At 43.8% G+C, this 13,692-nt stretch overlaps 2 protein-coding genes across 2 annotated transcripts in view; one reads left to right on the top strand and one right to left on the bottom strand.

Annotated features, from left to right (window-relative positions):
- fam169b (family with sequence similarity 169 member B) overlaps positions 1–1,941 on the top strand; it is a 43,594-nt gene extending 41,653 nt beyond the window's left edge. The window contains exon 9 of the mRNA XM_072552912.1: positions 1,417–1,941. Within this exon, the coding sequence (XP_072409013.1) occupies positions 1,417–1,620 (204 nt within the window). The 3' untranslated portion in view covers positions 1,621–1,941. The remainder of the gene's footprint in view (positions 1–1,416) is intronic.
- A 990-nt stretch (positions 1,942–2,931) lies between these two features.
- LOC140458408 (SH2 domain-containing adapter protein F-like) overlaps positions 2,932–13,692 on the bottom strand; it is a 384,537-nt gene continuing 373,776 nt past the window's right edge. The window contains exon 7 of the mRNA XM_072552914.1: positions 2,932–3,604. Within this exon, the coding sequence (XP_072409015.1) occupies positions 3,487–3,604 (118 nt within the window). The 3' untranslated portion in view covers positions 2,932–3,486. The remainder of the gene's footprint in view (positions 3,605–13,692) is intronic.

Consider the following 13,692-nt stretch of genomic DNA (forward strand, 5'->3'; position numbering starts at 1 on the left):
CTCACACCCTCACATCCACACCCACACCCACACTCTCACCCACACTCTCACCCACACTCTCACCCACACCCACACCCACACCCACACTCACACCCACACCCACACTCTCACCCACACTCTCACCCACACCCACACCCACATTCACACCCACACCCACACTCACACCCACACCCACACCCACACCCACACCCACACTCTCTCCCACACCCACACCCACACTCTCACCCACACCCACACCCACACCCACACCCACACTCTCTCCCACACCCACACCCACACTCTCACCCACACCCACACCCACACCCACACTCACACCCACACTCACACTCACACCCACACCCACACCCACACCCACACCCACACCCACACCCACACCCACACCCACACTCACACTCACACTCACACTCACACCCTCACACTCACACTCACACTCACACCCACACCCACACCCACACCCACACCCACACCCACACTCACACTCACACTCACACTCACACCCACACCCACAGGTTTGGAGGGTTTTGGGCCAAACACAGACAGGGGGACTAGTTCAGTTTGGATGAGTTGGGCCGAAGGGTCTATTTCTCTGCTGCATGACGCTATGACAGTGCCTTCCAAACCCACTTCCATCTAGATACATGGGGACGCCACCCCTTGCAAGTTCCCCTCCTGGCCCCTCGCCATCTTGACTTGGAAATATATCGCCGTTCCTCCACATGGGTCAAAATCCTGACACTCCCTAACTGTACTCGAGATGTCAGTGCTCCCCAGAGGCTGTAGTGGTTCTCACATCTAGCTCACCAGCACCTCCTGCAGGTTGGACAATAAATACTGGTCCAGAGACACCATATCCCCAGAATGAATGTAACTATCTTTAGACGGTGCTCATACAGGATGTGAAAGCGAAAGTCGTTTTGCCATTTAGTCATCCTATTAACGCAAAGAAGCACTGTTCTAATTCGATAATTAATGGTAAAATGTGGAAATGTTAAGTGGAGAGTGTGACAGGCCCACATGGTAACCAGCACAGCTGAACAAGTTCAGATTTTTCCATGTACTGTGCACCTGGACTCGTGCCAAGGACTGACCCCTACTTCCCACAAATCCAAGGGAATGGGAATCATGGGAATGATGCCATGGACTTCCTGTAAAATCAATTCAAACCCAATTCAAAAAACCCAGACAAGATGCCTTTGGTTTGTTTGGATAGGGTCAAACTCCAATGTTTATTTGTTTCCTTGAGATGTTACTTTCCAGAACTGAACTGTGTTTATGGCTATGTCGATACACAAAACTAACTTACTCGAATGTTTTTGAAATACGTGAAAATGTTACACCATGCTCAGAAAGGAATGAAGGAAACGTTAATGGGCAAATCAAAAAATCATAACAGTGCTTGGTGTAAATTTCTCGCAGGTTGTTCTGGAACCTTCTGAAGGGGTCACAGGACAGGCAAGTGCCTCTCAAAGTTCAAGAGAATCAAACTTGGTTGCAAGAAAGCCAAAAGGACGCAGGGGTGAAACAGGAACAGCTCCTGGCAGGAAAAGAAGCAATGCAAGCCCTTCCCAAGCACCCAGTTCAAAACAAATGAAGTTGATGGACTCCAATCTTTGTGACTGAAGAACACGACAGGCCAGGGAGGTCTCAAACCCCTCACTCGCACGTCAGATGGATTCTGTCTCAACTTTGAGGCAAAGGCTGTATCGATTTGCTTGTCACTTCCTGTTAGGTTGCATTATCCATCACCTAAGGCATGCCCACCTTTTCTGAATGCAGAAAACAGGAGTGAGGTAGAGAAATGAGAACAAACCTGCATTTAAATAGCACCCTGCACAAGGTCATGATCTCCCAAAAGAATTTACTGCAACTGAAATATTTCTAAAGTGTTGTCACTCAGGAAAATGGAGAAGCCAATTTGCTCACAGCCAATTCCCACACGTTAATGACCCATTAATCAGTCTAAAGAGATGTTGGTCAAAGGTTAGATATTGGCCCAGGCAGCAAGAAGAACTTCCTTGCTCGCCTCAAAATAATGACATGGGATCTTTTGCAGCTAATCTAAAGGGCCTGAGTTGGACGTCTCTATTGAAAAACAGCACAGGGCTCCCTTTGCTGGAGTGCTAGCAAAGGTTGTGGGTCAGTCTCTGACTGGGACTTGAACTCACGGACATCTGACCCTCTGAGCCCTGGCTGGTGATTTGAGAAGTCTTGCTAGGCATCTGACTTTCTCCCTCACCCCTAACACTCATGGTTGAAAAACAACTTGCATTTATGTAGCACCTATATTGCAGGGAAAACATGCTTGAACAGTTCACAGGAACGTCAATTTGACAAAAATAAATTGGAATGGTGTTCTGACACTGTTGTGAGGTTTGTGTGGGGTCATGATAAACTCCAACAAGAGTCACTTGAAGAAGAAGGGAAGGAAAAAAATAGTTTCTCAGAAGTGGCTAACACATGAAATAATTTAAAATTCAGACATTAATGGAATCATGTTGTATAGCTATCATAAGTTGCTTGTTGCAGTCAAATGTCCAAAAGTACAGACCCATTTAACACAGACCTTTAACACAACAAAACACAGAGTCATAGAGATGTACAGCATGGAAACACTCAGCCTATTCCATGCACGTTCCACTCTCTGCATGAAAATGTTGCCCCTTAGGTCTCTTTTATAACTTTCCCCTCTCATCCTAAACCTATGCCCTCTAGTTCTGGACTCCCCCATTCTAGGGAAAAGACCTTGACTGTTTACCCCATCCATGCCCCTCATAATTTTATAAGTCTCTATAAGGTCACCCCTCAGCCTCCGACGCTCCAGGACAAATATTGACACTGAGCCCCACAAGGAAATATTGGGACAGGTGACCAAAGAGGTAAGTTTTAAGGAGTATCTCAAAGGAGGACAGTGAGAGTTTGCAACAAGAGTTTTCAACTTTATTTGATTTGATTTGATTTATTACTGTCACATGTACCGAGGTACAGTGAAACATTTTGTCTTGCATGTAGTACCAGTAGATCATACCATACAAAGTGCATGAGGGTAATAGAACAGAGCAAGGAATACAATGTTACAGCTTCAGGGAAGGTGCACAAATAGTGAAAACAACAATTTAAATTTGAAATTTGAGAGGACCTTTCAGAAGTGTGATAAGAGCAGGGAAGAAGCTGTTGTTAGATCTATTCGTACATGTACACAAACTTTTGTATTATCTTCATGATGGAACACAGTGGAAGAGAGTGTAACCAGGCTGGGAGGGCTCCTTAAGTATACTGGTTGCTCTTCTGATGTGGTGGGGCGTGTAGGTGGAGTCAGTGGATGGAAGGTTGGTTTGTGTGATGGTCTGGGCTGTGTTCACAGCTCTCTAGTTTCTCACTACAGTTGCCTTACCAAGCTGTGATGCATCCAGATAGAACACTCTTTATGAGGTGTCCTTTAATGTGTAATGTCAAAAGATTCAGAGACTCCTAAAGCTAATGACTCTCTTATTCAGTGGAGGATCCATGTCGGAGAGAGAGTTCACTTGTACTAGTATTTACATAAGGTGGACCGTTCCGTGGCTGAATAGAACAGTCTCCTGTTGAAAATCCCCCATGTCTGAACCTGGAAAAAGAAGGAGAGGAGGTTAGAAAAGTTTTAAAGTATGCTCCAAACAGGAAGTAAATACTCAGTGAATCCATGAATTGCCCGTACTGTTAGGTGAAGGGGTAAACGTAGGGGAATGGGTCTGGGTGGGTTGCTCTTCGGAGGGTCAGTGTGGACTTGTTGGGCCGAAGGGCCTGTTTCCACAATGTAAGTAATCTAATCTAATCCATTACTAACATAGAGTCACATGGGTGGGGGTTTGGGGCAAAGACTGTTTTGGAGTTAGTCAGAAGTCAGACGACACCAGGTTATAGTCCAACAGGTTTATTTGAAATCACAACCTTTCGGAGCGCTGCCTATTCATCAGGTGAAGTCCTGGCATAGAACAGTGGGGCCAAATGGCCTGTTGCCAATCTTGTAACTTCTCCAGAATTCCTGTGTCAGAATAAAGCATAAAGAAGGACTTTCTTGTTCTGAAACGCCATCAGCTCCTGCATGTAAATGCCACATTAAATGAAGCTCCACATATTGATCTCTAGATATTATTTTTTACCATCTTAAGGGTCAAAGACCCATAGCTAAGCTTCTGGCTCCTCACTACTAACTCAATACATGAAGAATTTTTAAGAAGACCAGGTGAGAGGAGAAAGATTTTAAAAAGACATGAGGAGAATTTTTTTTAAAACAGGGTGGTTCGAGTGCAGAATGAACTTGCTGAGAAAGTGGTGGATGTGGGTACAGTTACAACGTTTAAAAGATATTTGGGTAAGTACACGAATAGGAAAGGTTTGGAGGGATATGGGCCAGGGGCAGGCAGGTGGGACTGGATTCGTTTGGGATTATGTTCGGCATGGACTGGTTGGACCGAAGGGTCTGTTTCCGTGCTGTATGACTGTATAAGAGACCATCCTTCATCGTAGATCGACTCCACCTGTCCACACCAGTCCACACTCTTACTGCACCTCCGAACCTCTTCCTTCAACACAAACATATTGTTTTATTTTCTCTAGTTTTGTCACCCTATCATCTTTCCCACATTACAGCAGGGGCTAGAGTTCAAAACTACACAATTTGCTGCAAAACATTTTGTGAAGTCCACTGGACGTGAACAATGTTATAGAAATTCAAATTCTTCCTTCCTGTCTTTTTAAAATTCCTGTGTTGAATTGAATTAGCTTTAATATCGCATTTACTCTGTGAGTACTATGAAAAGTTTATAAATCGCCACTTACAGCACCATCTCAGGTACAAAGGAAGCCAGGTACAATCCTCAGTTTACAGAACAGGGAACTGAAGGAGAAAAGGTAACATTGCAGCAATACGCAGTATAACCACAGCTCAGAGAAACAAGAATCAAAGTTACAAACATCGCAGTCTCTCTCCAAAGGCTCTCCACAGCAGATCAGGGCAGGGGGTCACCACGTGGTGTGACCTTTGCTTGCCATCACACTCCACACTAAGTTGCTGGTCCCTGGAGTCCTCACTCTGGATGTGGGGATCAAGGGCAAGGCCAGCTGTTGTTACCAACCCACAATTGTCCCCCTTAGATGATGGCAAATGGGGAGTTAAGAGTAAACTGCATTGCTGTGGGTCTGGAGTCACATATAGGCTCCAGATAAGAACAGCAGTTACCTTCCCCAAAGGATATTAGTGATCCAGATGGGTTTTAAACAATTGACAGTATTTACAGAGTCGCCGTAACATTCCAGACATTTATTGAATTCACATTTCACCAGCAACTGTGGTGGGATTTGAACCCTTGTTGTTCAAGAGCATTAATTTAGCCTCCAGATTGCTAACCCTGTGACACTATGACAGCACCACTGCTTTCCTCTGCTGCTTGTGTTCTTTCTTCTTCCTTCCTGTTTCAGTCTTCCCCACTATTCCTCCCTTCCATCCTTTCCTTACCCCAGGAAATTTCCACAGATATTATCTGACTTTTTCTCTCCACTTTCCTCAGTTTTGCGAAGCATGTGTCTCTCCCATTGGAGCCGTCTACCCCAAGTTCCTCATCAGTTTGTGTCGTTCTCGCTCAGTAAATGGCCAACCCCCTCACTCCACTGCAGTTTGGTAACACCTCCAATGTCCCAGATCTCCCCAAATTCCAGAACAACTCCTGACCTGACAGTGAAAGTTGTGGAGAAGAGTTGACTGGAGTGTAGCTGCTGTCAGACCCTGTACATTGAAAGATTCATTTTGAAACAATCTCACACAGGACAAAGTTCCAGCAGATGGCAACCTCTCCTTTGCTAATATCCCAGGCTGGTCTGAATGATCAACTCTGTATATCGGAACATGATTCCCTTTTTGTATTGGAGACTGTAAGTTCAGGAAAGCTTGCTCTAGCTATGACCTCCACTGATTATAACCAACTCCTGTCAGAGTCCTGTAAAGTTTCCTTTCAGAGCCTCGTGGTGAATTCCATCATAAATTCTTACATAAAAAACAGTATTTTCTAGTTCATAGGAATTAGGAGTTGTAATAGGCAATTCAGTCCTATAATCCCATTCTGCCATTAAATGTGACCTTATCTGTGCTTTATCTCACTTTTCTGCCTGCTCCCCATAGCCCTATGACCCACTTTTGATCAGAAACATATCTATTTCTTTCTTGAATCTGTTGATTGATTTTACCCCCACTGCATTCTGGAGCAGTGAGTTTAACAGAATCACAACCCTCTGAGGGAAGTCGTTTCTCTTTATCTCAGTTTTGAACCTATCTCCTATCGCTCCAAACAAAATCTTGTCTGAGACTGTCCCAAAGGAGGAACATCAGTTTGAACTTACACCTTATCAATCCGCTTTAGAATTTCATATCCCCAAATCAGATTCTCCCTTCATTCTTCTGAACTCCAGTGAGTACGAGCCCAAACTGTTCCTTGTATGACACCCTGGAATCAACCTGGTGAACCTCTTCCAAACTCCATCCAGTGCCACCACATCCTTCTTTCTAAAGGAGAGAGTAACATTAATTCTGTTCCTCTCTCCACAGAGGCTGCCAGACCTGCTGAGTTGGTCTAGAACCTTTTGTTCTTGTTTGAGATTTCCACTGCGAACATTTACACCTATTTTGCATCTTTGTCTCTCCATCATCACCATCACCAGTGTCTTTGTCGCTTGAGCATGGGCATCTTTCCAATTTGTTCCACTCACTCCTCCTCCCTCTCAACCTACAGCAGTAAACGTGGTATTTCCTAGTTCCTTTCAGTTCTGAAGAAGTGTCATACCATACTTTAAAAGTTCACAGCTTTTCTCTCTCCACAGATGCTGCCCGGTCTGCTGAATTTTTCTGGCAATTTTATACAGGGTAGTAAAGAAGGTACACTTGCCTTTATTGGTCAGTGCATTGAGTATAGGATTTAGGAGATAATGTCCCTACTTCTGATCCAGGAGACCCAGGTTCAAGTGCCAGCTGCTCTGGAAGTGTGTATGTAATAATATTCCTAGACAGGTTGATTCAAGGGCAACTAGAGAGATGATTGGACATCAGCAGCTCAGTGGCCTGACCCCAACCAGAAGTGGTTTGATGCTTCAGTATTGCTGAGACGCTGTTTGCTTTGTTATCATCAGGGCAGTCTATGACAAATACCGAGATAACGGGGAACAACAAGACTTGAAGCCTTGACTTCCTTCAGCAAAGCAACATCTCTAACACGAAAGCCATTTGGTCTCGGATTATTGTGGGCAGTTTGAAAACAGAAGAAAAATTGTTTTGCCAGAGATTCCAGGGAGATAAAAGTAACAAAGCCATCAGTACCAGGGCACAGGGGAATTTTCCGATAGATTCATGACACAAATGGAGCATTTACAATAAACCCAAAGCCTGCCTCAGGGAGAGCCATTACTACTACAGGTCTCCACAAAAGCGCTTGGTGGATCAATCGTACCCCAGGGTTAAATTAACTAAATCCAGGAAAGCTTTCAGCTGCTTTGCTTAGTACTTGAACATTAGTCTCTGGTGTGTAATAGAAACAGAGACTTTTTTTTTGTTCCATGTCTGACCAGTGTCAGTGTTCAAAAGGAGAAACTGCTGAGTTCTCTGAACAGATAGTGGCAACATACTATCAAATTCCTGTGTCTCATTCAGTCACCTTCTGTCTTTCCAAAATAACTGGAGTCATCTTAACTTGCTGCCGGATTACCTTTATCTGGAATTTATTGGTTTAACAGAATCCATGGTTTATTACGACTCCTGGTTAGTGAAGCTGTTGGGCTAATCTTTGTGGTTAAGTACACGTTAAAGTGAATGGATTCTTCATTTAATAAAAACTTTGCATTAGTGATCCCTAGTTAGGGAAGTCATTGATAGTTTTGTTTTTGGCTATAAACGTTACAAACTACCATAGCAATGAATTTAAAATCATCAGTCAAAATGATTTTGGCTTGACTCGTTTAGAATTCAAATTCGAATTAGGATTATCGTGATGTGTACTCAACAGGAATACAGTGAAAAGTGTACAATGTTCCCAACACATGGCACCATCTTAGGTACAAAGTATATAGTTACAAATGTCAGGTACAGAAAGTAGAGAACAGAAAAGGCTACACTATATTATTGATATACATAGTATAAGTTCTGAAAATAATAAATAAAGCTAAAAAGATAGACATTACAATCTTTTAATGAGGGCATCCACATGCTCTGATCAGGCTCCACCAGTTCCCAACCAGTAGCTTGTGAATGCCAGTAGTTACAAATATTCATGAACTGGGCTTGTTCTCTGCAAACTAAAGGAATGTGTCCAAGCCTCAAGCCTATTTTGAATGACTCAGGAGACTGTGGAGCCCATAGCTCCCCCTTGCTTTATTTATGGCAATTAGAGTTGTCTGACCAACTGATCAGCATCCTATCAGCATAAACTGTTGTGATCTTTTGGAATTTGACTGTGAGTTGAAAAGCTTCATCACCACAACCCTCTTCTCAGCGATTGTGGGCTTTTTTCACAGTGTGTGGTCCTCACTGAGATCGGTACCTCGCCCTGAGAAAGCCGCAGCAGCCAGCCTTCCTGAACCACTGCAGTCTGTGGGGACAGCATTTGGTTTCTGTGGTGACTGAATGGCTTGGTGAATAACCAACCACATGAGAGCTGAGGGGTTGGAGTCACATTGAAGGCCAGGCCAGGTGAAGACAACAGATTTCTTTCCCAAGAGTGAACCAGAAGGTTTCTACAGAGTAATAACAAAAAGAAACAGATTTCTGGTTATTATTGTTTGCTTTTACTTGAAATTTATCAATTAATCAAATTTTCCCTGTTATTATGGTAGGATTTGAACGAAAGTTTTGGAAACATTAGTCCTAAACTCCAGGCCCAGTAATGTTTTCACAATGTCACCACTCCCGTTACTAGGTTGATAGAGTTATTAGGTTGGTACAATCCATAGAACAAACTCGTAGGATCCCTCCAGTGTGGAAACAAGCCATTCAGCCCACACTGACCCTCTGAAGAGCATCTGAACCCAGACCCACGACCCCTACCTTTTTAACCCCAATTTTCCCACGGCTAATCCACCTAGCCCCCCACCCTGAACACTACAGGCAATTTCCTATGGCCAGTCCACCTAACCTGCACATCTTTGGACTGTGGGAGGACCCAGAAGAAACCCACGCAGACACGGGGAGAATGTGCAAACTCCACACAGACGGTCACCCAAGGTTGGAATCGAACCCAGGTCCCTGGTGCTGTGAGGCAGCAGTGCTAACCACTGAGCCACCACAAGCTAATTTTATCACTGTGCTGGAATGAAGAAGGTGCTTGAAATCACCAAGTCAACGTAATCACAAGTTTACGGAGTACCATTTCCAGCCTGGTCACTCAGATCTTGCTCCTCCTCAGCCCAGTCCAATCCAGGGCACACCCAATCAGACAACTTCCATCAAATATCTGACATTCCACGGAACGACACCTCCATTTGAGTTGGAGAATGTGCAGGCTTTTCATGAATGCAGGTCTGCACACTGACCATATTCTGCCTCAGCAAACTCAGCACCTCTCCAGGGGAGTGGAATTTGTGTGTTTGAAGTTGTTGCTGAGTATGAGGTGGGTTTGAAACCCTGCAAGCCTGTAGCAGTTCATTTGTCTTTAGTCAGCCCCAGAACTGGTCTGTGCGAGCATAAAAACAGAAACCCAGCAGGTCTGGCAGCATCTGTGAAGAGATGAAACAGAGTGTACATATCAAGTCCAATATTACTTTTCTTCAGAACTGATTTTTTGCACTGTTTTGTTTTGCATTTTTATGGATTCCAAAAATTTCCCTGTGGAATGATTATTTGGATGAATATAACGTGCAGGTGCACGAGGGAAAATGTAGAAGATTGGCAAAAGGTGTGCAGTTGAAAAGCCAATGCAGGTACAATGAGTTATGTGATTCTGCAAGTGATTCTCCCACATCATGTACAACTCAGTAAATTCAATGAGAAGCAGTGCATTGTGGGTGGGTTGGGGGTGGGGGGTATCACTTTATGCAATACACCATGTATTAGTCTGCCACTGAGGCTGTATGAACTGACCTGTACCTCTAAATCTGCTGGAAACATTGTGTCCTGTTAGAATAATTGAATCATAGAGATGTACAGCACGGAAACAGACCCTTTGATGCCAGATATTCCAACCTAATCTAGTCCCATTTTCCAGCAACTGGCCCATATCCCTCTAAACCTTTCCTAATCATGTACCTATCCAGATGCCTTTTCAGGCCAACAATCTCATCCTGAGGTTAAGTCAAGCGAAGCATTTAATAAATAAGTGAGCCCAGAATTCACATCTGTGACAGTGAGGTCGAATCAGCATGTGTCAAAATCTGGTCCATACTCTTACCATATCTCCACAGCATTGCTCCATATAGTTGTAATGTGCTGTCAGTCTGGCCTGTCCCCTTAAAGCCACCCCTTAGAGCCAGGTGTTTACCCTGGGACATCATCTGAATTGGTCTTGGGTGAGGGGGTCGATCAGTTTCATTGTCAATTCCTAAATTGAGATCAGAAAAAGAAACTGTTCTCTTTTCTCCTCATTGCAAGAAAATAATTAAATTGAAAGGTATGGAAGGTGATTGACTTTCTCAAACCTCCCTTGGCATTGTCCTACATTATGAAGGTCTCAGTTGTCACATTGCCCACTTTGACTCATTTTTTTCACAGACCATTGGCTGTGTAGCTCCCTCACACCCCAACCTGATCTCCTCGCCCCAGCCCTTCGCAACCATTCCCCATTCTCTATCCAACCACATCCACTCCCTATGGACCACGCACTCTACCTGATACCCTGTACCCAACCCATCCCCCTCTCTGCTGCTGCCCACCTCACCTCTGACCCAGTCATCACCCCCACCATCTTGCCTTTCTCCTGATCTCTTCTTCACTGGCGCATTGGGGGTTGAGGAACCTTACAGAGGTTTATAAAGTCGTGGGAGGTACACATAAGGTGAATGGCAGTCTCTTTTCCCTGTGCTGGAAGATTTCAAGACAAGGGGCATACTTTTAAGATGAAAGGAGAAGGATTTTTTAAAAAGCATGAGGGGCAATTTTTTTTTTTACACAGTAAGTGGTTTGTGTGTGGAATGAACTTCCAGAGAAAATGGTGGATGCGTGTACAGCTACAATGTTTGATTTGGTTTGATTTATTGTTGTCATGTGTACCTAAATACAAGGAAAGGCTTAGTTTTGTGAGCAATCCAGGCAGATCATAGCAAATATGGACATACAGATCATAGGGTGCTTAGACAGTGTGAGGAATACAGGATTACAACTGCACAGGAGGCGTACAAAGCAAGATCAACATGAGCAAGATCAAATTCTCTCTCTGAGTTCTGAAATCCTTCATCCTCTGGTAAATGAAGGTCATTCGAGTTCTCTTTTCAGATTTTTAATTGACTAGAGCTTCAATAGCTTTATATTGGGGGGAGGGGAGGAGGGTAAGGGGTGGGGGGGGGGGTGGGTGGAGGACGCAGACTTCCAGATTTCCCTCTTCTTTGTTTGAAAATGTGCATTTTCATGAACAGCCTATTTCTGATAGTAAGGCTCTCTGCCTTATTATAGATTCTCCCTGCCTGTGGAAATAAACTGTCTCTCTCTCTCTATCCTTCAAATCCGTTAATCATCTTAAACACCTCAATTAAACCATCTCAATGGAAAGTCTCAATAATGGAAACATTGATGAAATCTGAGACAATGCAGATGTTGCACTTGTCAATTTTCCATTTCCTCCTAATCTTCTTTATCCAAGGGAACACAAGCCTCGGCAGGTATGGACACTGCTGTAATACATCCCTTTCAGATCTGACATTGTTATGGTAAATCTGCGCTCCACTAGCTTCAAGGCCGGTTGTAGGGCATTCTGCGCGGTGGCAAATTCAGTTAGATTTAAACTGATTTACAGAGAAAAATACATCCCTCAATGGACAAAGTAAATATGGAAATGTAATCTGACCAATTACATTAGGAACGTGTAGCACTGACAGTTAGATTCAGGACTGTTGCCTCCCTGTGTGTAACATAATGTCTCAGTTTGTCAGCGACACTGGTGTTGGGCCATTTAAAATGTTACTATACAAAATCCCAGAAGGAAGGTTCCTTTCGCTCCTCTTTTAAGCAAACAGATCCGTTTACAATTCAGAAATGGCAATTCCACCAAAATGAGCCCCTGTTACTAAAAGAATGCCTGTGTTTTTCTCTCTCTACGTGTGTCTCTGATGGTGTGAATACATCTGGAGCTGTGTTGTCTCTCTACAACTCTATCTGTTTCCCTGTCATTTGGAATTTAGTTTGAGTGACGTTTTGATACAAAAGTTGACCACACCTGTTTCATTTCTTAATAAATTGATTTTTACACAGAATATCCAGCACAGACACAGGCCATTCAGCCCAACTGCTCCATGCCTGTGCTTTATACACTTATAAACGAGGGATGGTGTCAGTCTAGTCATGAAACTGGTCTAGAACTTCAGATGCCCAGATTGGTGTCTGGGATGGAAAAACTAGAGTCATTGATGGTAACTGTAAATTGATTGTAAAAGCCCATCTTGTTCACTAAAGGCAAAGTCACTATATTCTTACCAGACCATCAGGCTGCTCTCTCATTTTGGTTCATTAATATGTAAATCCCAGAACTTCTTTTAAGTTACCATCTGGAGATAACTTAAGGTTTTGTGGCAAAAGGTGTTTTGTAATAAAACCTTAAGTTATTTTGAGAAGGCGACTTAAGAGAATTTCTGGGATTTACATATTTATGAACCAAAACCTGCAACCCCATTCCAAAAGATGAAAGCCTTAACAACAATCCATGTTTGTACAATATATCATTTCAGTTGCATGACACTGTAATCTTTTGCTATAAATTCTGTGTCTTATGGTCTTAGTCTCCATAACCACCTGATGAAGGAGCAGCGCTCCGAAAACTAGTGCTTCCAAATAAACCTGTTGGACTATAACGTGGTGTTGTGTGATTTTTAACTTTGCCCATCCCTGTCCAACACCAGCACCTCAACATCCTGGGAGTCCTCAGCACTGACTCAGGACCCCATGAAGTCTCATGGCTTCAGGTTTAAACATGGGCAAGGAAACCTTCTCTGATTACCACGTAATATCTTTCTCTCAGGTGAGGAATCATTACTTCTCAATGTTGACCAACACTTAGAGGAAGCACTGAGGGTGGCAAGGGCACAGAATGTCCTCTGGGTGGGGGATTTCAATGCCCACCACCAAGCGTGGCTCTGCAGCAGCCTTACTGATCGAACTGATCGGGTCCTCAAGGATATAGCTGCTAGACTGGGTCTGCAGCAGGTGGTGAGGGAATCAACAGGAGGGAGAAACATACTTGACCTCTTCCTTACCAATCTGCCAGCTGTAGATGCATCTGTCCATGACAGTATGAGTGAGAGTGACCACCGCACAGTCCTTGTGGAGATGAACTCCTGCCTTCACTTGAAAATACCTTCCGTTGTGTTGTGCGGCACTATCACTGTGCTAAATGGGATAGATTTCAAACAGATCCAGCAAGACTGGGCATCCATAGGGATTGTTGGCCACCAACAGCAGCAAAATTGTACTCCAGCACAATCTGTAACCTCACAGCCCGGCATATCCCCCACTCAGTTATGACCATCAACCCTGGT

The sequence above is a fragment of the Chiloscyllium punctatum genome, chromosome 33, assembly GCF_047496795.1.
Source record: "Chiloscyllium punctatum isolate Juve2018m chromosome 33, sChiPun1.3, whole genome shotgun sequence".
Taxonomy (NCBI): domain Eukaryota; kingdom Metazoa; phylum Chordata; class Chondrichthyes; order Orectolobiformes; family Hemiscylliidae; genus Chiloscyllium; species Chiloscyllium punctatum.